Source organism: Hydra vulgaris, chromosome 05, assembly GCF_038396675.1.
Source record: "Hydra vulgaris chromosome 05, alternate assembly HydraT2T_AEP".
NCBI classification, from domain to species: domain Eukaryota; kingdom Metazoa; phylum Cnidaria; class Hydrozoa; order Anthoathecata; family Hydridae; genus Hydra; species Hydra vulgaris.
In genome coordinates, this window is record NC_088924.1 from 13,849,528 (window position 1) to 13,876,990 (window position 27,463).

General features: G+C 25.5%; 1 protein-coding gene across 1 annotated transcript in view; it reads left to right on the plus strand.

Moving 5' to 3' along the window:
* Window positions 1-2,166: 2,166 nt before the first annotated feature.
* LOC136071878 (cell division cycle protein 23 homolog) overlaps window positions 2,167-27,463 on the plus strand; it is a 43,536-nt gene continuing 18,239 nt past the window's right edge. The window contains exons 1-11 of the mRNA XM_065797442.1: window positions 2,167-2,281; window positions 2,388-2,598; window positions 6,201-6,243; window positions 11,500-11,599; window positions 11,700-11,832; window positions 12,100-12,277; window positions 17,281-17,378; window positions 18,061-18,142; window positions 18,285-18,449; window positions 21,078-21,186; window positions 22,657-22,732. Of these exons, the coding sequence (XP_065653514.1) occupies window positions 2,193-2,281; window positions 2,388-2,598; window positions 6,201-6,243; window positions 11,500-11,599; window positions 11,700-11,832; window positions 12,100-12,277; window positions 17,281-17,378; window positions 18,061-18,142; window positions 18,285-18,449; window positions 21,078-21,186; window positions 22,657-22,732 (1,284 nt within the window). The 5' untranslated portion in view covers window positions 2,167-2,192. The remainder of the gene's footprint in view (window positions 2,282-2,387; window positions 2,599-6,200; window positions 6,244-11,499; window positions 11,600-11,699; window positions 11,833-12,099; window positions 12,278-17,280; window positions 17,379-18,060; window positions 18,143-18,284; window positions 18,450-21,077; window positions 21,187-22,656; window positions 22,733-27,463) is intronic.

Sequence of the window (27,463 nt, forward strand, 5' to 3'; positions counted from 1 at the left end):
CTATGCCTACAAGAAAAATTTGAAATAATTACACATGCAAATCAAGAATGCTTATTAAACAAAAGATCGGAATTAATTTCTAAATGTAGGCACGAAAATAAGTTTCTCCTAAAAAACTATAAAAATAAATGAGTTCAAATAATATTTACATTAACTACCCTTTTTAAAAAAACATTTAAAAAAAATAGCATAAGTAATCATTTCTAAAGAATTCTTTTTATAATAACGTCAGCAAATTCCACAAATGTGTGAAAATTTACAGTAGTTAAGACATTTGCAACTTCCTGTAATTTAATTTTGGTATAAATTGAAGTTTTATTAATTTGATCATCCATTTCTGATGAATCTTTGTTGATGAAACACAGTGTTAAATGGAAAAAATTTTTGTTAAGTGATTTTCTACTACTAATATATATATATATATATATATATATAATATATATATATATATATATATATATATATATATATATATATATATATATATATATATATATATATATATAATTAATTAGTAAAAAACACTTATCTAACTTTTATCTTCGACTTGGAGTTTCACCATTGCTGGATCATCAGGAACTCTTCCTGATGATCCAGCAATGGTGAAACTCCAAGTCGAAGATAAAAGTTAGATAAGTGTTTTTTACTAATTAATTATTGCTCTGTTCTTTAAGAACATTGAGCACTCTATTTGTAAAATACACTAACATAATTTACATATATATATATATATATATATATATATATATATATATATATATATATATATATATATATATATATATATATATATATATATATATATATATATATGTATATATATAATTATGACAATTACGATGCATAATGTGCAATGTGATAGTTATAATTAATTATTTTTTTTGTAGCGTTTTTAAGTTGCAATTTTGTTTCTTCAATATACAAGATTACTTCAACCTTTTTCTTTTATTAAAACCCTTTATACGGCGATACCTAATATTTAGTTTTCTCATAGCCAATGGTTTTTAATTGTGTTTCTAATAGTAAGTGTTTCTAATAGATGCATCCAATTAGATACAAATGTGTTTCCCAATCTAGCTAAGTTTATTCCAAATCTAAGTTTTTTTCTACTATTCTTATTGTTTGGATTTACACCATACATCCTTCTAATTATCATCTTTTTTTGTTCTTTGCAGAAAATTTATTTCTGGAGCTCTTTGCCCATTTTTTACTGTCATTCAGCCTAATACTCTAGATACATGTATATAACTTTTCTATAAATTTTCTTAATTTCTAAATAATGTACTTTGTACTGTTAAAGTTGGAGAATATTTTTTTATGTTTAATGTGGTCTTGGCTCGCCTTACTTTTGCCCTTTTATGCCTTTTTCACTCTGCCATCTGATTCAATTGTATCTCTGTTATTAAAAAAGTTACCAACACAGGCTTAGAAAAGATATATAAAAAGATATATCTTTCCAACACTATATTGATCTTTATTTTCACTTCTCGTATTTACCAAAAGTAAATTTTCAATACTCGAAATTATTATTTTAGAAAGCAGGCTAACAGTCTTTGACTTGAGTTGATCAAGCACAAAGGATATATGTAGTGCTCAATTTTAAACAGTTTCAAGATTGTATATATTTTTTTATTGAAAAGAGTTTCCAAGTTACTTATCAATACTCCAGATGAGATCTTATGTATGCTCATTAGAAGATGCTAAATGTTTTAATTCTCCAACCAAAGACAGCATATGAGTTTAAAACAGTTTTAGTATGCAATCAAGCTACAAAACATGATCTAAGATACTCTTAACTCTGAGACACAATTTCAAAAAATATTTAATTATTCACAAGTTATTGCTTGATTAAGTTAATTTTTAATTTTTACAATGTTTGTTAAATATTATTTTATACAACCTTTACAACCTAAGATCTTTTCTCTCTCTTTCAAAACTTTATTTAAATTAAATATTTGGGGTATTTTAGTGATTTCAAGTTATTTTTATATAAATAGTATATACCAATTATTTGATATTAAAACATAAGTGATTAAAATTTGTATAGCTAACTAGTTTACAATTATTCCTAGTTTTAAGTTATAACTGTAGCACCATTAGTTTCAACACTTGCTATGTTGCTATGCTTATATTTTACTGTTATTTTTTAATTAAATTTTTTTTTAGTAATATAAAGTTCAAAATTGAAAAGAATGTTTCCAACACTAGCCACTATGAAGAAAAGTCTTCTTTGTAATGCATATGAGTGTTCTTTGCGATGTCTAACACAAAACATGAAGTGGTAGGATTGCTTGAATTTCTTTAAAATGAAATTCTTTTGAAAGATTACTAAAATTATAGAATTTATGATAAACATTTACCCAATCTAACATGAATATGTATTATAGGTCTTCTGAGCTTGCCTCGGTTTTGCTTGTAGAAGAGCCATTGGACTGTTCATTTATGTTTACAGAAAATCAAGTTTTGCTGACAGAGTATGATAAATATTTATATGGGAAAGCATGTTTTGAATGCAAAGAGTTTTCTAGAGCTGCAAATCATTTAAAAAGTTGTACAAGTCAGCCAGCTATTTTTTTATACTACTACTCTCGGTATATGGTATGTAAGATTTTTAGTTGTTGTTGATGCTCTAACTTGCTGTTGATTTATGTTAAAATAATTTTAAAGTAACTATAATTATAAAATAAAAAGATTTAGTAAATAAATATTAGGATAACACAAGATTTTTATAAAAATACTAGATTGATTCTTATGAGTATATCAGTTGTATATAAGTATATTGCGGTAGTGGTGTAGTGGTAATGCACTTACTTCATAAGCAAGAAGTTCCAAGTTTGATCTCCACCATGTTGCTGGTATTATCACACTCAAATTGTTTCTCCATAGGCCTTGTTTGTCAAGGTTTATGTTTCAGAGTTTAAAAAAATTAAGAAAGAGTTGCAACCAAAATAAAGTAGTGGCTTTTGTTTACCACTATAGTAGTCCTTTCAGCTTTAGGAAGGTAAAGTATATAAAAAAAAAAATCAGGTCAGAATGGATTGTGATAGATAAAAAAAACTTTTTTGTTTAATCAAGTTTTTTATATAATCAATTTTTTTTAAAAAAAATTAGGTTTATATATGTGTATTCTACTATATCTATATAAGGATGCAGTTTCCTAATATTTTTGTGCATCTTCATTCTTAAAATGGGCACTTTAACTTGATCAAAAAAAGAAGAAAAAACAAAGAATAATGAAAATAAACAAGATTTTATTTTAAGTTCTTTCTTATCTTAATAATACCTGCGCAACCCCAAACCCTCAGTCATTATATGTACTGAAGCCCTTGCAGCTCCTTTATTAATGCAGCCCTCAGAATTAGGGTTGGCATTCAGTAATGCTGACCTAAAAGTGTTTGAAGTTGACAAAAAATTGTCAACCTCATTTCTATGTTTTATGGTAAAACCTTTGTGTGTGTGTGTGTGTGTGTGTATATATATGTATATTTTTTTGAATGTAGACATCATGTATGAGAGTATGTAAATTATTATTTTATAAACATCAATTAACACAAGTTTTTCGCGATACCAAATTTATTTTTTAAAAGAAATTTTCGCTGGATTATTGTGACCAGCATCTTCAGCCCTAAAACTTTTTTTTTTTAATTTTATCTTATTTTTAAAACGGCATTTCTATTTTATGTCAATGGGATGGTTTCATCTTTTTCTGATGTAAGTGCACCATAAATAGTGTCCAAAATTTTGTTGACACATATTGTCCCTCATCTAAATTGATACCATTTTGTTAAGGGGCGCTTTGGTGGTACTGCATTTAAAATGCCTCATAAACTTTCCTATCAAACTTTTTAGCATCATTTTTAGAGTTCTGCAACTGTCCCAGTTAATTTGTTGTGCACAATGTCTCATGTGTGTAGCTAATGCAGATCATTCTGTTTTATTTCCTATTGTCCTGTTTTTGTGTTGTTGCATGCCTGTTTTTATTTGCATTTTTGTTTCACCTATATACTTTTTGCTATAATGAAATTTAATAAGGTAGACTCCTGGGTGGCTGTTCATTTGTAGTTTGGATTTATTTCTTGATGTTAATATTGCTTCTAGGTTCAGGTTTGATTTAAAGACCGTTTTATATCCTGCCTTCCTAAACACCTTACGTAATTTGGGAGACAATATTGGTACCCTAGGTAATGAAATCATTGGATATGTACTGGTGATGTTTTCAATGTTTTTTGTAGTCACTATTGATTTTTTGTTCTTTCGTTTTATTTCTTTTATGATTTTTATGAGATTAGACTGTTTGTAGCCATTTTCGACAAATACTTGAATAAGGAATTTCAGTTCATTTTCTATATGTTTTTGACTGCATACATAAAATGCTCTATGTACAAAACCCTTGAATATTCTATTTAAAATTTGTGGATCATGGTTTGATGTTGCCTTAACTTGAATGTTAGTAATTGTATTTTTCTGCGTATTTTAAGTTCATATTTACTATTTTTAATATTTATTATGCATATCTCTAGAAAATTTAGTGTTTTTTTTGTCATTTTCAAATTCGATAATGTATTGTATTTTTGGATGCTGTTGATTAAGTATTGTCTTAAATTGATCAGCCTGGGTAATGTTAGAGACTCTAGCATGACTGTCATCTACATATCTATAAAATGACTTTAAATCAATAAATGGGTTGTTTTTCAGCGCTGTATTGCTCTTTTTTCAAGATGTTGAAGAAAAGGTTCAGCTAAAACTACCATAAATGAAAGACCTATTGGACCTGAATTTTCAAGTTCATATATTTCATTGTTCCATAAAAAGTATGGTCGGTATAAACATAGTTCTATCAGAATTTTTATTTCTTTCATATTTAATTTTGTCGCTTTTTTAAAATTATCACTCACCTCCAATAAACTTATGAGTACTTCAGTCGCTTCTTTAAGAGGAATTGATGGGTATAAGTTTATAACGTCCAATGATACCTGAATTTTGTCACTGGATATGTCCCACGATTTTGCTTTTTTTACAAGTTGTTGCGAATTTTTTAATCGAGTTGGGTTTTCATTTAATATTGGTTGTATTAGTTTTACTAACTAATTTGAGATTCCGTAGTTTGGTGTGCCTATTGTAGATACTACAATTCGCATTGGGTAAGATTGTTCAGGCTTATATGCCTTCACTACACCATACATACGAGGTGGTATTTGGTCACTCAGTCGATGTAGCAGCACTCCGCTGCGAGTCAGGCTATTTTTCAGTCGATATATGTACTTAAGCCCCCGGCAGCAGGCTATTTCAGTATGATGTCACACTACTCACCTAAATCAGCAGTATAAGCTTAACTAAAAAAAGTAAAGAATTCTTAACGAAAAAAAAAATAAACTAAAAAAAATAAACAATGTTTAAAATGAATAATTTTTAAGCTTCGCTCTTTTTTAATTTTTTTTATAAAATTAAGCGACATTCTTTTATATAAAGTAACAACATACTATAAATGATTGTTTAATAAGGAAACATTTTTTTTATCTCCTTATGTTTTATTTTAATAAGATTCTAATAAAACTAACGCTACATGGATTATTTAATAATTAAAAAAGTCAATATTTTTTTATAACCACTTCATGCTATGCGTAGTTTGCAAAGTTTAAAATATTTGAAGCAAAACTTTTTATGTAAGATGAACAAAAGAAATAATTAAATCATTGAGTTGTTATAAACATTATAAAAGATTTTCTTTTAGTTTTTAAAATGTTTAAAAAAATTCGGCATTGTGCCTGACCCTTGAATCAGTGGTCTATAATGATCAGTATCCAAACTGCAGACTAAGTACTGTGAAGGTTATTTTAAACATTAGTCTTGAGGTATATTTAGTGAATAATATTATCTGTCAATTAGTTCAAGTATCCATTGTCATTTGTCAAAACAAACGCATAGGAAAAACGCACTGTTTTTTTCTTTATGGTGCATAAAACAAATTGAAGTAGGAATGTTTAAAGTAAGCTCACGTATTAAAAGTCACCCTATATCAGTCTTCACTTTTTTAAAAGCAATTTGCTATTATAAAAACATTTATATTATTAGTATTGCCAACATTTTTAATATTGCTAACATTTATAAAAAAGACATAGCAGGAAACATTGATACATATAGTGAAATGGCATTTTAAAAATAATAAATTTTTTTTTTAATTTGAAATTTTTTGTTTAAAGGAGTTTGAAAAGCAAAAAAGATACAAGATGGTTGATGTTTTAGGTATTTTTATTTATATTTGTATTATTTTTGTAAATTTATATAATATTTTAAGTTTACACACATATATATACACACTTATATACTTAATAATATATATATACAAACTTGTACACTTAATATATTTTTTGTAGATTTGGGTGTTGTAATAAATATACACAAACACCAGTCGTGGACGGGAAAGGCGTGCGATTGTACTCTATTCCTGACCATATATTTATTATTTTTTTTGCGACAACTTAACCACAGCTTTCTTGATTTTTGAAAATGTTTACAAAATGCGCTAAATAAAGTATAAGGTAATAAAGTGAGAAATTACTTTTAAAGTTTGTATGCTATAAAAGACATTTATTTAAATTATTAAATTAAAGATATTATATTGTTAAAAAGTATTTTTTTTTTGATGACTATAAATGTTTTTAAAACATCAAAAAAATTAACTTTATAAGCAACAATGAAAATGATTTTTTTAATAAACTTTTTGATGAATCCATAAATTTAATAGTCAAAAACATAACAAAGTTATTTTTTTTGTTATGCTATGTAAACTTTCTGATAAAGTTTCTTTACACTTAAACGCTTTTAAATAAAGTTTTAAAATGCTATTAAATAAGTATCATAGAATATTAAATAAAACTTTTATTTCAAAAGTTTTTTTTTTAATGACAAATTTTTTTTTTTAAACAGTTTGTATTCTGTTTTTTTTTATTTTATAAACAACAACAACGAATGCGTTTCAATAAACTTTTTATAAAAATACTTTTTGATAATTTAAATAAAGTTAGTTTTTTATTAAACGATAATTAGATGAAAGTTTTTTTTTATTTAAAAGAGTTAAGCTAATATTATAAGAATATAAAAAAAAATCGAAGTTTTGTAGTTCGTCGCGTTGGTTTGAAAAGGTTGTTAACTGAAATTTTTTGTATTAGGAGAATTTAAAAGAAATCTTTTAATTTTTCTAATGTTAATTAAAATTATTTATATTATTTTTTTATTTGTTTATGTATTCTTTTTTTGATTAATATATAAAAATACACGAATAAATAAAAAATAATCATATAAATATTTTTATTCAGACTTTTAAAAAAAAAGAAAAAAAGATTTATTTGCTATTCTCCTAAAAAAAATCAGTTAGAAACTTGTCAAACCAACGCAACAAGTTATTCAACCTTAACGTAATTGCAAAGTATAATTAAGAATAAGTTTTTATTGGAGTTTTAGTTTCTCACATTAGTTAATTTTTTAGAGCGATAGTTTTTAATTTTTTTTTCGTTAAGATTTCTTTCTTTTTTATATAGTTTATCTTGTTTATAATTTTTTTCCCATTTGTTTTTTTCAGCGCATTTTTAATTATCTAAAAAACTGTGGTCAAGCTTTCAAAAAAAACAATTACTTGCGTGGTCATGATTGGAGTGCGATCGCACGCTTGTCCACGACTGCACAAACACATTTGTTTGTTTAATTTTATGCTAACTTTTCAGTTTTCCAAACAAAGAGCAAAATAAGAGTAATAATAATAAATTTTTTTTTTTTTTTTCATTATAATTAAATTTATATATTTTTTCATATCTTTTATATCTTTATGAACTTGGCATTTGCAATCTGCATGGTGCGACTTATCGCAATTTGCAGATGGGTACCTCATTTTTCTTTTTAACTTTAAAGTCATATACTCAAGTCATATACTCATTTAAAGAGTTGGTAATATATATAATATACATTTGGTAATATACATTTAAAGAGTTGGTAATATACATACATGGCCATATGCATAAGTCATATACTCATTTAAAGAGTTGGTAAAAAAAGTTATTAAATAATTTATTGAAAGGAGGGCAATATTCTAATAAAAAAATTACAATAATCATTTCTAAAACCAAATACAATATTGTGCTATAAAAACCATTTTTCATTCAATTCCATTCATGGAGTCAGGTCCTTGGCATTTGTTTGCCATGGCCAAAAAAACTAAATTTTGCACACTGTATATTTATATATATATATATACTTATATATATATATATAAATATATATATATATATATATATACATATATATGTATATATATATATATATATATATATATATATATATATATATATATATATATATATATATATATATACTCTTGCTTGGTTGTCTTTAATTTGGAGTAATTCTTACTTTAATTTTTAAATTTTTCCTGAAGCTGCTACCTCTCTACATGCTGATACTTAAATCTACATCCTTATTGCTCAACATACCTAAACTATCTTATTCTTTGAAAAACATTGTCCAATACACTCACTATTCTCAATCTTTTTTTAAGATCACGGCTTCTTTAAAAACTTTACTTTTTTTATATCTTTGTTAGTATAAAGTAATGTTAGCAAGTTATCAAAACATTGGGTCGGACAGCGTCAGGTCAAATTTTAAAATATAATTTTTATGGTTTTACGAAACCGAGTCATGCAATCAAAATCTTTGTCATGTTATTCAGTTTATTTAACATTAGTCTAGTGAAATTGTAGTTTCTTTCCTTATTATTTAGAATATTTCATCGCAGATTTTTGTTTTTTAATAAAATAGTTTCCATTTAATATTGTATGTTTTTTTGAGATAGACTTAAATTTTTAAGCTGTAACTGACAACGCTAATTTTTTTTTTTTTTTTTACAACTTTACAATGGCTGTTTTGATGTTCTAACAATTTAAACACAATAAAAACATTGTTATGTTAAGAATAACTTTTAATTATTGATCTTTTTTAAAGTTTTTATTTTACGCAAAGGCTTTAAATAAAATTAAAAATTAATTATAATGATTGTTTAAAATAAAGCATTATGCGTAAACTAAATTTTAAATTTAGTTTTTTTTTTTAGTAGGTATGTATTATTTTATGATAAATTTAAATGCTTGAAACTATTTTTCCATGTCTTTCTAAAAATCTTTTAAAAGATTATTTTTTTAAGTTAGTTTAAATTATGAATAAGTTAAATTAAGTGTTTCCATGATTTAATTGCTTTATTATTATTATTTTTTTTTCTATTTTTATAAAGAGTTATTTAAACTTAATTTTTTTTTAACTTGACTTACTAATTAAAGAATGAAATGATTAAAAATTACAATATTAAAAAGATTACATTATTTTTTTAAACAATTTTTTTTTGCAACTTTTTGAAAGAAATGTTTATGCAACTAAAAAAAATTTTTGTTTTTCTTTTCAATAATTTAATTTCATTTTTCAATTAAAATAAATTTGTTCATTTATTAAACAATCAATAGAAGTAACTTGTAAAAGCGTTTTGCGTAACTATAATTTTTAAAAAGATAAGTTTTAAAGTAATTTTTTTCAAAAGCAATTAAAAATGTAACAAAAAGTAATTTTAACTTCGAGTTTTTTTAGTTTTATTTTAAAGCTAATTTATATTATTTTTTGTAAGGAATTGTTTTGTTTATTCTTTTAGTTTTTTCTTTTTTTTTTCCTAGTTTATGTTTAGCTTAACGTTTCTTTTTTTCAGCGCATATCTAAAGCGTTTAAATCATCAAAACATCTAAACAGTTGTGGTCAAATTGTAACCAAAAAAATCATTTGCGCGGTCAGCAATAGCACTCGATGGCACGCCATTCCTGTCCAAGCTTTATTTTGTAGAATTTAATTCCTGTTGGTCAATATGTCCAATTACTTTGTAAATTGATCGGACAGTCTTAGGTTTTAGCCGGACAATGTTCGATGTCTTATCGTTAAATTGAGCCCTGTTGCAGTGGTATAACAAGATAGTCCAAAAGTTTTCTTGGTCGTAACTATAAAGTTTTCTTGATCAGAACTATAAAGTTTTTTTGATTGGAACTTTAAAGTTTTTTTGATCGGAACTATAAAGTTTTTTTGATTGGAACTATAAGTTTTTTTTATTGGAACTATAAAGTTTTTTTGGTTGGAACTATAAAGTTTTCTTGATTGGAACTATAAAGTTTTCTTAATTGGAACTATAAAGTTTTTCTTAACTAATCAGTGATACAATCGAAGAAATTGTTGAAAGCACAAATTTAAAAATAATTTGTTACAATTACAGTTTGAAAGCGCAAGTTTAAAAATAGTTTGTTACAATCACAAAACATAAAAATAAAACTTAATTTAGTGATTTTTAATTTATGAAGTAAAAGAGCGTCTTAATAGCTGAAGCTTTTGCACAATATATTATTTGTAGAACTTCATTATGGCTGGGCAATTTTAATCTTATGATAAATTTTGAAATTAAATGTTTAAATTGTCACTGTAAAGATACAAATAATTTTAAATTAATTTCTGTTGATTTTACCAAGTATTTTTTTAAAAGAAGCAAGCTGTTTCAATTAAGGAAACCAGTTACCTTGATTGGAACAAAATGGTGGCTTAACAAAACTAAATTTATTTTCAATAACAGTGCAATCAATTAAAGAAAACTAAATTGTCACTGTAAAGATACAAATAATTTTAAATTAATTTCTGTTGATTTTACCAAGTATTTTTTTAAAAGAAGCAAGCTGTTTCAATTAAGGAAACCAGTTACCTTGATTGGAACAAAATGGTGGCTTAACAAAACTAAATTTATTTTCAATAACAGTGCAATCAATTAAAGAAAACTATGGGTAAAAGTATAGAAGGGTTGTTTGTTAGTATTAATTAAAACATAAATGTTTTTATAGTTAAACCATCTTTGGTTTAAAAATAAAATATCACTTATTTAGCTGGATTTAGATTGGATTTATCTGTTTTTACCTTATAAATTTTTCTATAAATAACATGTCATTTGGTGCACTGCTGTGACTAAGATGTTAGCAAAATGTTGTAGCAAACATGTTTGTGTAATGTTATGCTGCTTTAACTAGTATGTCCTTATTATTTTTTATTTTGGTTTTATAATATCATTTGAACAAATTTTAAGAATAATTTTTAATAGTTCTTCATAAATTGTATACTCATAAATTCATTGAAATGTTTATCCAGCTTTTTGATAGATTTTTAGCAAATTCTCTGACTAGTTTATATAATTGTTTTCTTCACGAAGCGGTATTGCATTGATTTTCTTTGCCAAGTGGTATTGCATTGATTTTCTTTGCCAAGTGGTATTGCATTGATTTTCTTCGCCAAGCAGTATTGCATTGATTTAAACACTACTTTTCTCAATAAAAAGTGGTGTAAATAAGCTAAGTAAACTCAAAAAGTATAAGTTAAGTATACCTTGCTTTAATATAATGGTTTGTTCATTTATTTTAATAAAGCTATGTCTATTTTTTTAAGATGAAAAGTCTGTTGATGAAGATGACTTTGAAGATCTTGTGTTGCTCAAAAATGATTTAAAAAAACATGAAGACAGTTTAGATGCTTTTGGCTTCTACTTGTAAGTATATAGAATTGTGTGGTTTATGTTTATTATGGTTATGAATTTTTATGTAGATGTTGTTGCAATAGCTTTTTTAGAACTAAATTGATGTCACTAGAAATGGAGTAGTTTTGAAAAGAATATCTCTTTTCAAAGAAGCATCAGAGAGCTTTGAATGTGCTGTTCAAATGCAGCCTATGCTGTGGTGTGCTTGGCAAGAGCTTGCTGACCTTTGTGAAGATAGACAGATAGTAATTACTTAATTATTATGTTTATAGGTTTCCTATAAAAATGTTTTTATACAATCATTTGCGAAATAAAATGTTTGTTTTTCTATTCATTATATTGTTTACATTTATATTTTATTTTAATTATTATATTTATATTTAATTTGATAAAATTATATTAATAATAATTGTTAAATAATTTGCAATTTTTATTATTATTATTATCATTTTTTAATTTATTAATTGTGTTTTTTAATTATTGCTATTGCTTTTTAAAATAATTTTTTCTAGCTTAAAGACCTTAAGCTGCCGAAGCATTGGATGTGTGAATTTTTTTATGCTTATGCGGAAATGGAGTTACATATGAATGAAGAAGCACTCTCACGCTACCAAAAGATTAGCTTAGAAGGATTTGAGAACAGTACATATATCAAATCACAGATTGCTACTGCACTTTATAATTTAAGAGGTATTTGTTTAAACAGAAATGACATTCACAAATGTTTTTCGACATTTGCCTAAAATTAGATTTGTACAAGAAACCTATTTTGAACGTTTTTATATATTTTTACATCTTCTTTCTTTAATATTGACAATGGTTAAAATTTAATAAAATGCATATAGATTGACTCTTACATAATTCAAATTCAAAAAAATATTGAAATGAAAGGAATCTGTATAATATAAACTTAATTAGTCATTTAAAGTTACCCCACAAATGAGGTAACTTTAAATAGGTTCAAAGTTACCCAATTTAATAACACATTGTTTTGTTTTAAAACTTAACAAAAACAACAGTCTAGTTTCACCTTTATTATTACTAAAATAATATAATATTATTTCATAACAAACACCCATTTGTGTTTTTTTTTTTTTAATGAGTATGTTTTAAGAGGATTAGCATAAAAAGAGTCTCATTTACATCAGTTTTACTTACAGAAGACAATACAAGTGGAACATCTTTAAATTTTGCCAGCATAAAAAGAGTCTCATATCAGTTTTACTTACAGAAGACAATACAAGTGGAACATCTTTAAATTTTGCCAGCATAAAAAGAGTCTCATATCAGTTTTACTTACAGAAGACAATACAAGTGGAACATCTTTAAATTTTGCCAGAAAATCTTTTGAAGAAATACTTTTTTATGGTTAAATGTATTATTTTTTTTCCAATTAAGTTTTTTTTTTTCTTGACATCAACACGACACAATTGTTAAAGTACACTAACTACTTCTTGGCTAACATTGTTTTTAACAGTTTTTATCATCATCTGGCAAACAATTGAGGATAATACTTACATATAATGGTTAAACACCATACTTTTTAAAACAAAGCTATGAAATCACTGATTACTTTTTGATCTGACGAATATAATGTTTATAAGTAAAGTTAATAACGATGAGATTTAATTTTTGTAATTGTTTGTGCTTTTTTTGAACAAGAGATTCTGATTGATCAAGTATTTCCTCCATAAAATACAACATCACAATATATGGTCGCAATAAGTGGTCGCAATAAATGAGTAGAGTTAACAGTTAAAGATATTATTTTTGATATTATCTTTAAAGATTGCTTAGTTTATAACTAATAGAAACTTAAGATATTGCAATTTGACAAAAAAAAATAATAAACCAGTCAAAAAAGTAAATGGAATCAAACCGTCCTGACTTTGATTATACTGTACATTAGGTTCACTTTCACATACTGTACCTTAGGTGGTCCACTTTCCGGTTATTTTTATCCATAGGTATCCTTATGAACATAACCATTTGACCAGAGATTAGACATGATTGGCGTAGCAAAACATGTTGTATAACTTTTAATTTTTTGCATATTTGTAAAAACTATGGATTTTCCATGTGTTTTCAGATTAAGTTTTTTAACCTTGTTATATAAAGTGGCAACTTGCACCTAGTAAATATCTGATAGTTTTTTGTATGTTAAACCACTATTGTAACTACCATAACATTTGAAAATTGGCACTCAATATAATTTGCATAGTGTCTTGTATCAAATTATTTTTTTATAAATGTGCTATAGTAAAGCTATGAAATGCTAAAAAACAAAATACAAGTTTAAAGATGAATATCAATACTTTCAACAAATTTAATTAACACAATATTGAATGTAATTACAAACACAGGTATTATATAACTTTTTTATATAAGATTGAAAATTTATTAGTCTGTTGCAAAAAAAAGTTTACACTCACAGACACACACACATGTATATATACACATATAAATGTGTATATATATATATATATATATATATATATATATATATATATATATATATATATATATATATATATATATATATATATATACATATGTGTATATATATATATATATATACATATATATATATATATATATATATATATATATATATATATATATGTATATATATATATATATTATATATATATATATATATATATATATATATATATATATATATATATATATATATATATATATATAGACACACACAAACACTAATGCATATACACACACGCATAACTACACCTAGAAAAATTGTGTTTGACTTACTGTTTATACACATAATATATTAGTTTTTTAACATACTACTATTATAACATTATACCTTCAAAATTAAGTTCTTAAATTAACAAAATATAAGAGGTCAAACTTGTAAAAACTTATTAAGTAAAATTCGAATTTTGTATCAAGGTGCCTCACCAATGGGGCACCTTGAAACAGTCTATGGGGCACCATGAAACAGGATAATAAAAAATTTTTTTAATGTCGGAAAACAACACAAAAAATTTATATAAAAAACTTAGAGTTTTAAGAAACAATTTTTTCTTAAGACTCAATAATTTTTTAGAATTAAAAATAGGAATCATGTTTATCACTTAATAAATCACTTTCAGAGACAAGAGCTTAATTTTTTTTTAACAGTTGTTTCTAAATCTTCCTTTTCTTTTCTTTTACTTCACAGTTTTTGTTGGAGTATCTGTTGCTATTATAATACTAGTTTTCCCACGAGGTTTTCTTTTCTTTTTCTTTCAGGGGCCTTTGGAAATCCATTAAACTGAGAAAGGCTTACAAAGTTAATAATTTCAGAATCATTGGCTTGACTTGTACTTGGATCAGAACTGACAAAAAGGTTTTCTGGTGAGAATAATAAATTTTTGGTATTCAGTGTTTTTCCAGTGTTTGTTTGACATGTATTTGAAGTGTTTCTATCAGTAACAACATTACATAAAAAATCTGCTTCTGAAAATACACTCTTGTCAAAAGAAAAATATCAAAGTGGATTTAGGAAATATTCCACTTTTCCTAAATCCACTTGGAATGTTCCTAAATCCACTTGGAATGTTTGTGTAAAACTTTTTTCATATTCGATGTTAACACAAGAAGTTAGATAAGTGGCTCTCGTCATTATCAAATAAAAGTAAAGATGGATGTTCCTTTGATGAGAATGTTTTTAATATAAAATTACATTTTTGTAGAGTGGTGGTGGCTGTTTCATCAAGATTTAAAATGCAAAATCCATTTCCAAATTTTAATTCTATTAATTAAAATGTACCCAAATTAATATAAAGCTTTTGTATATTGTAATTATTGGAAGATGTCATTCTTGATAAAGAGCATCCTACTGGCATTCCAATGCTTAAAGATAAGCCGCTTTAAAAATAAGCGCATTCATGATATTTCAGCTTTCTTCTCTTTAATCCAATTACTAGGAACTTTTATATTATTTATTATAGCCATATTAAAAGTAATAGATCTTAAATTTACAACAGACTGTCCATATCACGTTTGAGAGCAGGTAATATATACTGCTTCAAAAGATTTTCTTGCTCTTCAGTTCTTCAAATTCTTGTAGAAAAATTGGGTTTCATAGTAATGATTTCTCTTTCTTTTATTCCTTTTTTTCTTTTAACATATACACAGAATTCGCTTTTAGTCACAAACTTATACAAGTTTCATTTACTAAGTAGGACAAATACTTATTGGTGCAAAATACATTAGCATAAATTTATTGGTGCAGAATACATTAGCATAAATTACCTGCAAAAGGTGTTGTGATTAAGATTCATTTTTTCTGCAGCATTTCTTAATGAACACCCTCCTGTTAAAACTAAATCAACAGCTACCTCCATTGAATTACTCGAAAAGGTTCCTTTACTAGTTTCTCTTTCATAGCCTTATTCTAATCTAATAATATTTAATAAGTATCTAAGAGGCTTTACAATGTATAAAAATTCAATCCATGGTCATATGATTTGATATCACATATAAGTACATCATCATACTGCATGCATAAATACTGAATAACATAATATTTACTTTTATTACATAAACTTTATTAAATGGTCAACCGAATATGGCACCAAGTTAGGTGAAACATTATAGTATAAAGGTCAATATTTCCTCCCCGTAATTAATTATAGTATGCTTGACTATCGAGTAATTTACAAAACGATACATTAATCGTTTAAAATACAAACAATTTTTGTTTTTGAAAAAATTATTTTATTAAATAGCTTTGCCACACTGGAGCTCATGAAATATAGTTTACACAATAGATGCACTTTCCGAAGAATACAGTGAATAAAACATTGTAAAACGCAACAACTCTAAAAATTAATAAATTGCTTTGCAACAGAAAAAACACAAATTTGAACCTTGCGCAATATTATTGACATGTTCTGGTTTGAATTATACATTAAACAATATGTCTAGTAGTAACTAATTACGACTCAAAAAGATTTGTCACAATACTTTTATATCGCTGTATTATTGCTTTGTTTTATGGTGCCTTATGTGTCATGGTGCCTCACTCTCCTCTTTATGATCATTTTTTATTTTCTACTTCATTTTTATTTCTGCAAATAAAAATGTGTTTAATTAATTAATTAAATAAAAAGTGATGCAGAAATATTTTTAATAAAATAAAATAAATAATGCTGATATGTAAAAAAAGGTGGTGCAGATGAATGTTAAGGATAGCGTATTAAAAGTTATAAATAAAAACTGTTTAAATTATCACTAGTAGTTAGAAAATGGTTTCAAAGTATTCAAAGAAAATCGATGTTTTATGAAAAAATCTCTTTATTACAATAATAACTCCAGTAAGTGAATGTAACTCTTTTCTGCTAGGAAAAGTTGCCTATATAACTAAACCATAATTTAAAAAGAAAAAGGGGTTGCAGTAAGTTTAATGAAAATTATGATTTCAAGAAATTTAAGAGAGTATAATAAAAACTACAATCATTTTAAATTTTATTAAAAATTGCTGATGAAATTTTTTTAAAAAGAATGTATTTATTCACTAAGAAATTTATTTGCTTTTTTATTTACTTTTTATACCTTTTAAAAAAAGGTATAAAAACTAAGTTTTTAGTATTAAATGATTTTAAAGTTCAGCTTGTATCAAATATAGTTTTTTTCTGTTTGTTAGTATTTACACAAATTTTTTGACTAAATTTTTTCTTTAGACTTTGAAGCATCTGTAGAACATTTTAAATGTTTGCAAACAATGGATCCTTATATGTTAGATCATATTGATACTTATTCCAACATTCTTTACATCCATGTGAGTTAAACTTTCTTTGTTATTACTGCATATTGTTTTAATAAAAAAACAGTGATTGCAACTTGCACTTATAAATAATTTGATTTGTTTTAATGGGAAATTATATTAATGTTCTAATTTTATTTTTGCAACCTTTACTTGAAACCTATACTTTCCAACATACCCTACGTAAAATACTTGCCAACATACCCTACATAAAATACTTGCCAACATGCCCTACGTAAAATACTTGCCAACATACTCTGCGTAAAATACTTGCCAACATACCCTACGTAAAATGTCATTAATGACATTTTATATAGCGATTTACAAGCATACAGCATGGTAATGTAAGATTTATTTCCAGCCATTCGTATTTATAGCAGACATAATTCTTTTTTTTTTCTTTTCTTTTTTTTTTGTCATTCGATAAAATTAATCACATTGAAATAAAAATATTCTTATCTATTTCAAATCACAACCATTGTGATTTGAAATAGATTAGAATATTAGAAAATAGATTAGAATAGATGTAAGTTTTCTTACTATTTTCAATTGTATTTTAAGTACTTTTATTTTATATACTGTTTGATTTATTGTATTTGATTATTACTTTTTTCTTATGTTTAATTTATTTAAATAACTCCTTGATATGTTATGAAAAATATTGCATAAATTTATTTAAAAAAACTTACTGCGTTAGGATGATCGAGTGGAACTTAGTTATCTGGCCCATCGTGCTTGTGAAGTGGATAAATATCGAGCAGAAACATGTGGTGTCGTTGGTGAGTTTTAAACAGTAGGCTTATTTAATGTTTTTTTTTTTTTTGTTTGTTACTTTTTCATTTTTTTTTTTTTTTTTACTTTTATTTTTTTTTGTTACCTTTGGTCAATTTTATTATTTTTTATTTTTAATTGTTATTGCAGGTAATTACTACAGTTTGCGAGGCGATCATGATAAAGCAGTTCTCTATTTTAAACAATCATTGCGTTTGAATCCAGAGTATGTTGCCGCATGGACACTTCTTGGCCATGAGTATATTGAGTTAAAAAATACATCAGCTGCTATTGAAGCATACAGACATGCAACAGGTATATAACTGTTTGTTTTTTAAATTTGATTTGTTAAAAGATTTTGCAGTATAACAGAAAAAATGTAACACATAATGATAAAAAACAAAGCAAAACAAATGAAATTTTAATTATTAAGTATTGTTAATAAACAAGAAATTAAATAAACTTAGTGAAAGTAATGTTTACCAAAGAAATTTTTAATAATTTATGTATAATATCAGCACCTCCAATCAGTTAAATACCAAAATTTTGGTTTTGGTACTTTTTATAAACTTGGTAAAAAGCAAAATTTTGATGGTTTTAAAACATACTGAAAAGCAAAAAAAATTTATGATTTTATTATTACCAGTTTTATTTTTGACAATTTCTATGAATTATTTTTATTTTTATTTTAAATTTCAATGAAATATTTTTATTTTTATTTTAAATTTCTATGAAATACTTTTATTTTTATTTTAAATTTCTATGAAATAGTTTTATTTTTATTTGAAATTTCTATGAAATAGTTTACCATTTATAAATGAAATTTTAGACCCATTGTTAATTTTTTCGTTAGTAAATAGTGCGTGTCCATCTTCTTCTTAAAAATGCTTCTTAAAAATATCAAAACCGCAAAAAATCAAGCTATTGCACAGTGAGATATAGGGTGGCCAAAATTGAAGTTTTTTATTTATTTATTTTTTTATTTGATTTTTTATATGGTGGATTCAAAAGCATTCAATAAAAAATGTTAAAATATAAAAGATTTTCCAAGTTTCAATAATGAGATATTTTCGTACAAAGTTAAAACCTACGGACAAAAGTGTCATTCAAAAGAAATTTTATTATATATAACATTTCTCTTGAATGGCATATATACATTTATAGAAAGCCTGGCCAAGCCTGATATATATTTATTTATAGAAAGTTCTATGATACTATATTTAGATATTTCAGGTTTTTAATAAAATTTGATTGTAGTTGTGAAAAGTATAAAAAATATTGAAAAGTATAAAAAATATTGAAAAATAATATACTATTTTAAATTTAGTGGAAAAACTGATATACAATTGTTTACAGTGTGGTTCCAGCATTTATTAATGTTAAATGATGATGCTAAAAAAGCTCTACAAAAATTTAATGAAAGATGTAGTCGCAGCTTTTGGCACTTTTTTGAAATAATATTTTTTAAAGTGATACAAGGTCTTTGTAAAATGACTTTTTGTCATCTTTAATAACTGACAGTTTCAGGCTTTTTGAAGTTTTAGATATGACAATTTTGGAAATTGTCAAAATTCCAAGTTTAAGTATATTCATGCTTTTGTAAAATGAGAATATTTTGCAAAAAAATAAAGTGATTGGAGCCTGGGAACAAAAATACTCCAACAGATTTACCTCTGCTTTCCCAAATGCAAGGACAGTTAGTAAAATATTTTAATTCACTATGTTCTACTAAATTCCAATTTAACAACAGGTTTTAAATTTCTTTTTAATATCTTAAAGCATTTTAACATTACCATGTAAAAGTTACGGCTGCCTTATTTTGATGAGAATAAAAACTTTTATGTGTTCAAAAACGTTCAAGCCCTAAAAGATCATTAAATGAAATTTGGAACATGATGGTAAATTTGAATTTAGAATTGAATAGGAAATTAAAATTTTTAGTAACTTATTATTCTCGCATTTGGGCAAGGGGGTGAATTTTTTGGTGTGTTTTTGTATTGTTTTTAAAATAATAAAATAATACTTATTGTGACCTGTTTATTTTATTTTAGCTGTGAGTATTTCTAATTTTAGATTATTTTAGATTAAGTTTTGGTATAGCATCCCTAATTTGAGGCAATATTTTGGAGTTGTAACTAAACCCTCTCCCTCGTGGAAAAAATATTACGAGCATCTAAAGTTTCTATGAAACTGTTGATCAAAATTATGTGAAATTTTGAACATACATACTTTACTATATGAATTTTTCAAAATAATAATAATTTTGCGTAGGTATTAAAAAAATTATTTTGGCCACCCTTTTGTATGTATATTTTCATCTTGCACTGATAACGTTTTGTTTTGAGAAAACAACTTTGGTTTAAATAGTTTAAATAGAAAGTGAACAAGAATAATATTTTGTAGATGAAACCTTTTAGTTATTTTTATAGATTTTTCTATGAGTAATTTTGTTTTTCTTATCATTTATTTATGACTATTATTTTATTATTATATAAGATGGAAGGAAGTTGTCAAAAAAACAAAAAAAAAACAAATCTAAATAAACAACATATAAAATTGCATTTTTAGATTTTGTTTTTTTGCCAAAATTTTGGTTTTAGTTTTGATAAATGTCAGTTTCATTTCAGTATTGAACTAGTATACCTGAAATTTCAGTTTATTTTAGTTTCAAAATTTCTTATTTCATTCTATCACTAGATATAATGATTTATTTATTATTGTTTTTATTTGTATTTTATACTATTTTTATTAGATTGCATTAGACTAATGTAATCTATTTTTATTTAATATATTTTTATTAAAAAAACTTGTTAATAATGAAGGAAAAACTACACTAAAAAACCATTGTGTTTTTAATAAAATTACTATAAATGTTTTTTTTTTAATTGTTTTATTAATTAAAAATCTTTGTTTAACTGAAAATTGCCATAAATTATATCTTAGATGTAAATTGTCGTGACTATCGTGCTTGGTATGGCTTGGGACAAGCATACGAGTTACTCAAATTATCAAAACACTCATTATACTACTTTCGTGAAGCGCAAAGACTAAGGTCTATATTGTTTTCAATGTTTTAAAATACGCATATTATGTTATATATAATTCTAACTAAAGATTACTTCTTTACTATAAAAATAATTTTAACTAATTGGTCCAAAAAAATAAAGAGAAACATCGCTATAAATATGGAATGACATGAGTCTTTACAGTTATGTATTCATGGTATGAATAAATACAGTAAATTAATAAGTTTTGTGTTTAAATTTACCAGTCACTGCAAGCCCCAATCTGTCACAGAAGAGAGACTGCATCATGGTCCCTAAGCAATAAAAAAAAAATGATTTTAACTTGATTGAAAAAAAACAACTATCAAGACTAGTTTTGTTATCATCAAAAAGAGATGAGATTATTAAGAAGATTATCAGGAAACAGTAGAAGATTAAGAGAGGAATCTTAAGATACCCTAAAGGTTGTTGTTAATGGTGACCATTTAGTATAACTTGAATACTGTTATTAGGCTAGAATGATTCTACTATTTTTATAAAATTTCTCAGATATGCTATATGCATGAGCTTATAGAAGCGACCAGCATGTCAGACTTTATTAAAAGCATGTTAGACATTATTAAAAGCATGTTAGACATTAAAAGTCTTAGAGTAATAGTCCTAACCTCACTTTTTTTTTTATCTTATGGTTCAGGAGGTAAAAAGAACCAATCAAAATCTTTATTGATTGTCAGAGAGTAAATTGTTTAAAATTAGTTTAGATATTAGAAGTTTCTTAATTAATAAGTCAAAAACCTAGCAAATAAAAGTAGGAAAACCAATAGCACAATAGTTAGATTGGTTAGAATGATCTCTAAAGTTTTTTTAAACTGGAACCACATTGTCATTTTTCAGCAGGCAAGAAATCAAGTTTTATTTGAATATATGTTGAATAGTTAAGAGAGGATTGAAGAGAGTTCTGACTTTTGTAAGTGACAGGTTCTATTTTTATGCATATTTTATTATAGCTATTGTTTAGAAGAAACCTGTTTATTTAGTAATAAACTATAGGATGTATTTTTTACTCAGCATTTTTAGTGTAATTGTTCAGCTCTACGTAAATAAAAATGTGTGCAAAATCCACCAAATTTTATTCACGTAAACAATTTAACGTTAATTTAAAGTTAAACAATTTACTCAAAAAATGCTGAGTAATTGCTCAGCTTTAAGTGAATTAAAATTTAACCAAATTTGCTATTTTATTTTCATGTAAAGCTGACCAATTACTGAGTAAAAGCAATTGCCATTTTTTTATTCACTCGGCCTAAAGTTTATTTGTTGTTTGAAGTTTAAACTACAAAAAATGTTATTGACAGTGGAAGGTGTTGTTTATAAAATTCTTCCAAAAGTTTAAAATAATAGGTTTTAAATGTTTACTTATTTGTTATAATTTTTAAGGAATGGTTTATACGTATTTGTTCTATATTTATAAAAGTTCTGGGATACAGTTAAATACAAATAAATTTTATTTTATTTAGACCAAATGACACTCGCATGTTAATAGCTTTGGGTGATACTTATCAAAATATTGAAAAGCAAAGCAATGCAAGAAAGGTCTTAGAAATAAAATTTTTGTTTATGACAAATATTTGTATTATAATTTTATTATCATTAAGGTATCACATATAGTCTTAATCAGGTAGGCGTGCGATCACTTGTCACTATATGACCATGCTAATAATAGTTTGTTTTGAGGAATTGGCCACAGCTTTTTTTATAGAATTTTTTTAAGTTTTTGTTTTTTTTTTTCAAGTTTTTTTAGCGCGTTTTTAAAATGTTGAAATTTTCAAAACATATTAACTGTTTTGAAAATTTCAACATTTTAAAAATGCGCTTAAAAAGCTTTTAAAAAATGCTTAAAAAAAATTATGTATTTAAAAAAAAAAAAAAGCGAGTGAAAAGAGTAAAAATTATAAATCGTAATAAAAGAGTAAATAAAAAAACTTTAATAAAAATACAAAATAATAATATGGCTCAAATAAAGCAAAACTTAAAAAACTAAAACGCTAAGATTTAAATAATGTTTTTAATTATGTTTGCAATAATAAACTTCAAATTCTTATTCAAAATTTGTTACAGAGACAAGCGGGTTTTTTTAAGATTAATATTCATCATAACAAATACATGATTATATGTATAAAAAATGTATACATATTATTAATATTTTTTTATAAAAAATTAGTGATCTTTAGATTTTATCTTAGAATATTTTAATATTAAACCTAATGCTGCTAGTACTCATTCATGCGTGTTTGACACAAAAACTCGTGGTAGCCATTAACTCTGCACTTTTATATTAGGAAGTATAAGAAGTTTGTTTTAATTTGTAAAATTTTAATTTATTTTGTTATTTTACGATTTTATTTTAACTGTAAATTGATGACAATATTTGTAACTGTAAAATTTTAATTTATTTTATTATTTTATTGTAATTACTATAAATTGATGACATATTGTAATTACTGTAAATTGATGACAATATGTCATTTACATTTATGGTAAAAATTCCATTTGTATTGCATTACGTACAAACTTCTATAGGTGTAATCGTCAGTTAGTTAAGTTTAATTTTTGGGTCGTACATGAAACAATTGTGTACAATATATGTATAATAAAGATAGTTAATTAAAGATAATATCTATAATAAAAATATATTTTTAAAAGTTTCTAAAAATTAAGTCTTTTTTTTGCTAAAATTATTTTGTTCTGTATTTTGCGTAAACTAATCTTGGTGGATTTAAACCACGAAAATTTAAAAATGTTGACACTGAGGGCAGTGTACTTAACCATTGAGCTACTTATAATATTTGTTTTGCAGAAAAATAAACGTATTTATAAACTTTTTATACCGATTGTAATGACCAATACTTTTTTAGCGGGTACTCTAAATAAGCGCAACTATAATGCACAAAAGTTTATAAAGGAAATGTATTTGAAAACCTCAATATTTTCTCAAAGAAATAACGCAAATATAAAAATTACATTTAAAAAAACTACAATTAAATATAATTTTATTATTAATTTGCTGTTAGCAAATATAAAAAGTAATATGAAATAATCAAATGTAAAAACACCACATATATCATTATGAACAAACATCTGTACTAAATATCTGTACTACTAACAGTAGGTAAATTGAGTTTCCTCTTGAGGATCCTTTATTCCTTTGTGGATCCTTTATTTAAGGATTTTGTATGTATAATATAGTAACAATTTGAAAACTTTTTTAACAATTAAAAGTCTTGTTTAAACGGTTTTGCTTTGAATTTTTGTTATTATGTTATAGTATTTTGAAAAATCAGCTAGATAAAAACAACTGTTTTTTTATCCAAGTAAAAAACTAGAACTTTTGACATCTATTACCTTACCGCTCAGAGAACATTTCATCTAACAACCAAGCTACAAATGCTAACACTACAATTTTATGTGTTTAAGTAGTCAATTAGGTAAATCTGCACATCTAACACAGTAAAGAGACAATTTTCTTTCTTAAAGTAGGAAGATATCAAAACCAGTTTTTTCTATCAAAATAAATTAAAAGGGTGATGGTTCTAATTATCTCTAAGTATGCAAAAAAAAGTGTGCATATTAATTTCTTTTGCTTTATGAGCAATTTTTTAATGAATTGTTTTTTTACTGTTTATTGAAAAAATTTTCCTTTTTTTTTAAAATGTTTTGCTAATATAAAAACATTAATAAAGATTAAACTTTTTATATCATTTAATGTATAATTAAAAATCTTTTTCATTCAGCGCATTTTTGAAAGTCAAAACAAAATATTATTAGCGTGGTCATATAGTAGCCTGCAATAGCACATCCTCCTAACCAAGACATCACATAGATTTACGTTGTAATATAGTACACTTGCTTTTCTTTACTGAAGCTTTTTTGTTTGTTTTGTTAAATACCCAATTTTACATGTGCCTTTACACCTTCATGACTTTACATAATGGTGCTCACCTTGTACTTCATATTGTTAATCTTTTATTTTTTTATAATGCAGCATATCATTTTTATATATGCTGTATTAAAAACTCAATCTTTGCTTACTTTGGTAAGCAAAGATTGAGTTTTTATGTAAAGATTCAGAATAATGACACTTGTTTCATAACATACACTTGTTTGATTGCACTATTTTTTTCACACCTGCTTGATCATCTCTTTATCTTTAGATAAAAAGATGATCAAGCAGGTGTGAAAGGGTCTATCTCTTTATCTCAGTTTTCTTTTAATTTTTAAAGATGCACCTTTTTACTGATTTTTTTAGGCATTATCTAGATACATCTGAACTTTTGATGGCTTCCTGATATACCTAACTCTTCACCTAATAATGGGTTTAATTTTACCAGGGATGCGAAGTCCTAAAAATAACTCCAAATTTGAAAGTCATTAAATTATAATTTCTTCCTGGTTTTTGATATCCAGAAGCTCCAAAAATGTAAAGGCTTATGGACTACATTTGTGAAAAAAAATTAAGAATTTTAGGTTAGAGAAACAACCAAATTTTAAAGCTGAATCCTTTATGTATAATGGCGGCAAGGACTCCAGGACTCTGGGCCAAAAAGCTATAAGTTTCTTGTCATTAAATCTCATGAAGTTATTGCAAATAATTCAACACTCACACCCTGTAAATTTTGGGTCATAATACCAAAAACACTTTCCATCAAAACCTTTTGAACCGTAGAAAGCACATGTTAAGCCAATCTCAAAATGCTTAATTTTAAAATCTAGAATTAAAATCTTAAAGAGATATTCACTTTTTAAAAACAACATTATAAGTCCTAGGAAAAGGTTTTTTTTTAAATAAGTATTTTATATAAAAAAATGCTCCAAATTACAAAAATTTATTTCTAACAAAATAAGAACAGATTAAAAAATTCTTTAAACATAAAATAAAATTTTAATATTCTTAACTTCATATTCAAAATTCAAAAGAATTTTTAATATTCGTATTGATTTACAAACTTTTTTTGCTTATTTACAAACTTTTTTTTCTTTAAACTTTTTTCCTGTTGTATTCCAAAATACAGTTCAAAAATTTGTTGGGGTAATCTGGGCAAGAACTTTCACGCTTATATCTCTCTTTGAAGTAAAAGTGCATTGTCTCAGTTGCCTGTTTACTGAAGAGCCCATGTGTCATATGGTTCTTTTTGATGAATTGTAGCACATGGAAAAAGATTGCATGAGCTTTTGGTGTAAGTGAAATTTGCAACTTTAAGTAACTTGTCTTGAATTTTTAATGTCATATTCCAGATCTAAGACACAGCCAAAGCGAGCAGAAACAACATCCTTGAACAATGCCAAACAGTTGCAAAAATCCAATGCTTGTTTTGCATTCTTAGACTCAGCTAAGTTTTTCAATCCGTCTACTTTCCTCAACCACTTTATGGAGTCCTTGCCATTTTAGTGCCACCTCCATGGTAAAGCTAAAGAGGAATATGAAGTGAAGCAAGCCAATCAATTGTCTTTGGCCTTTTTCTACTTGGATAAGATCAAAGAAAATTTTAACATTTTCATATGTTTCTGGAGTATTTTGTGTAACTTTATGGTGCTCACTGTAAAATTTTCTTGTAAAGTTTTTCCATAGTCTGCAAGCTATTGTTGAAAATTTGCCTCAACCAGTCGAGTAGGGCTGATTTGGTTGAGAGCAGATCCAAGTTTCCTCATGCCTGTGTTTGAAAGTCCTGTATTTTGTTGAATGGCAATTTGTTTTTTGAGTGCTTAAAGGTGTTTGAAAGAGTTGCTGAGATGCTGATGAGGAACCTAGAAATTATTAACCATTAACTAATGTGATTTTACAATTATTCTCAAAATTGTTTTTGTGTTTTAGCTAATCTCACAGCCAATCTTGAGCCATCGAGTTGACTAATTCGAATTGTTTCTCTTGGTATTAAATCTTAAGAGAAAATCACTGATGACGCTATCTGCTTAGCTCCATTAAGATCTGCCATTGCTAATGCTCTGCGGTTTTGATGACGAGTTCCTTGAGTATAATGATGAGTTAGACCGCGGGCAACTACTGAAAGGCAACTTGTACAAGGTTGCTCTCTTGTTTGCGCTTGATGATTGCTTGCTTCTTCTTGTTTTTGCTTTTGCAATATTTTCTTAAACTGCTTAATTTGCCAATTTGGCAAATTAGGCAGTTTCAAGTACTTGTCTGTTGAGTCAAAGTTGTAACTTAAATTGATTCAAAATTGAAAAGTTTTGGCAGGTTTTTCACTGGTTTTTTGTCACCTAATTGATTTATCTTGAAACGACAAGCCATGCAAATTCCTATTGGAACTC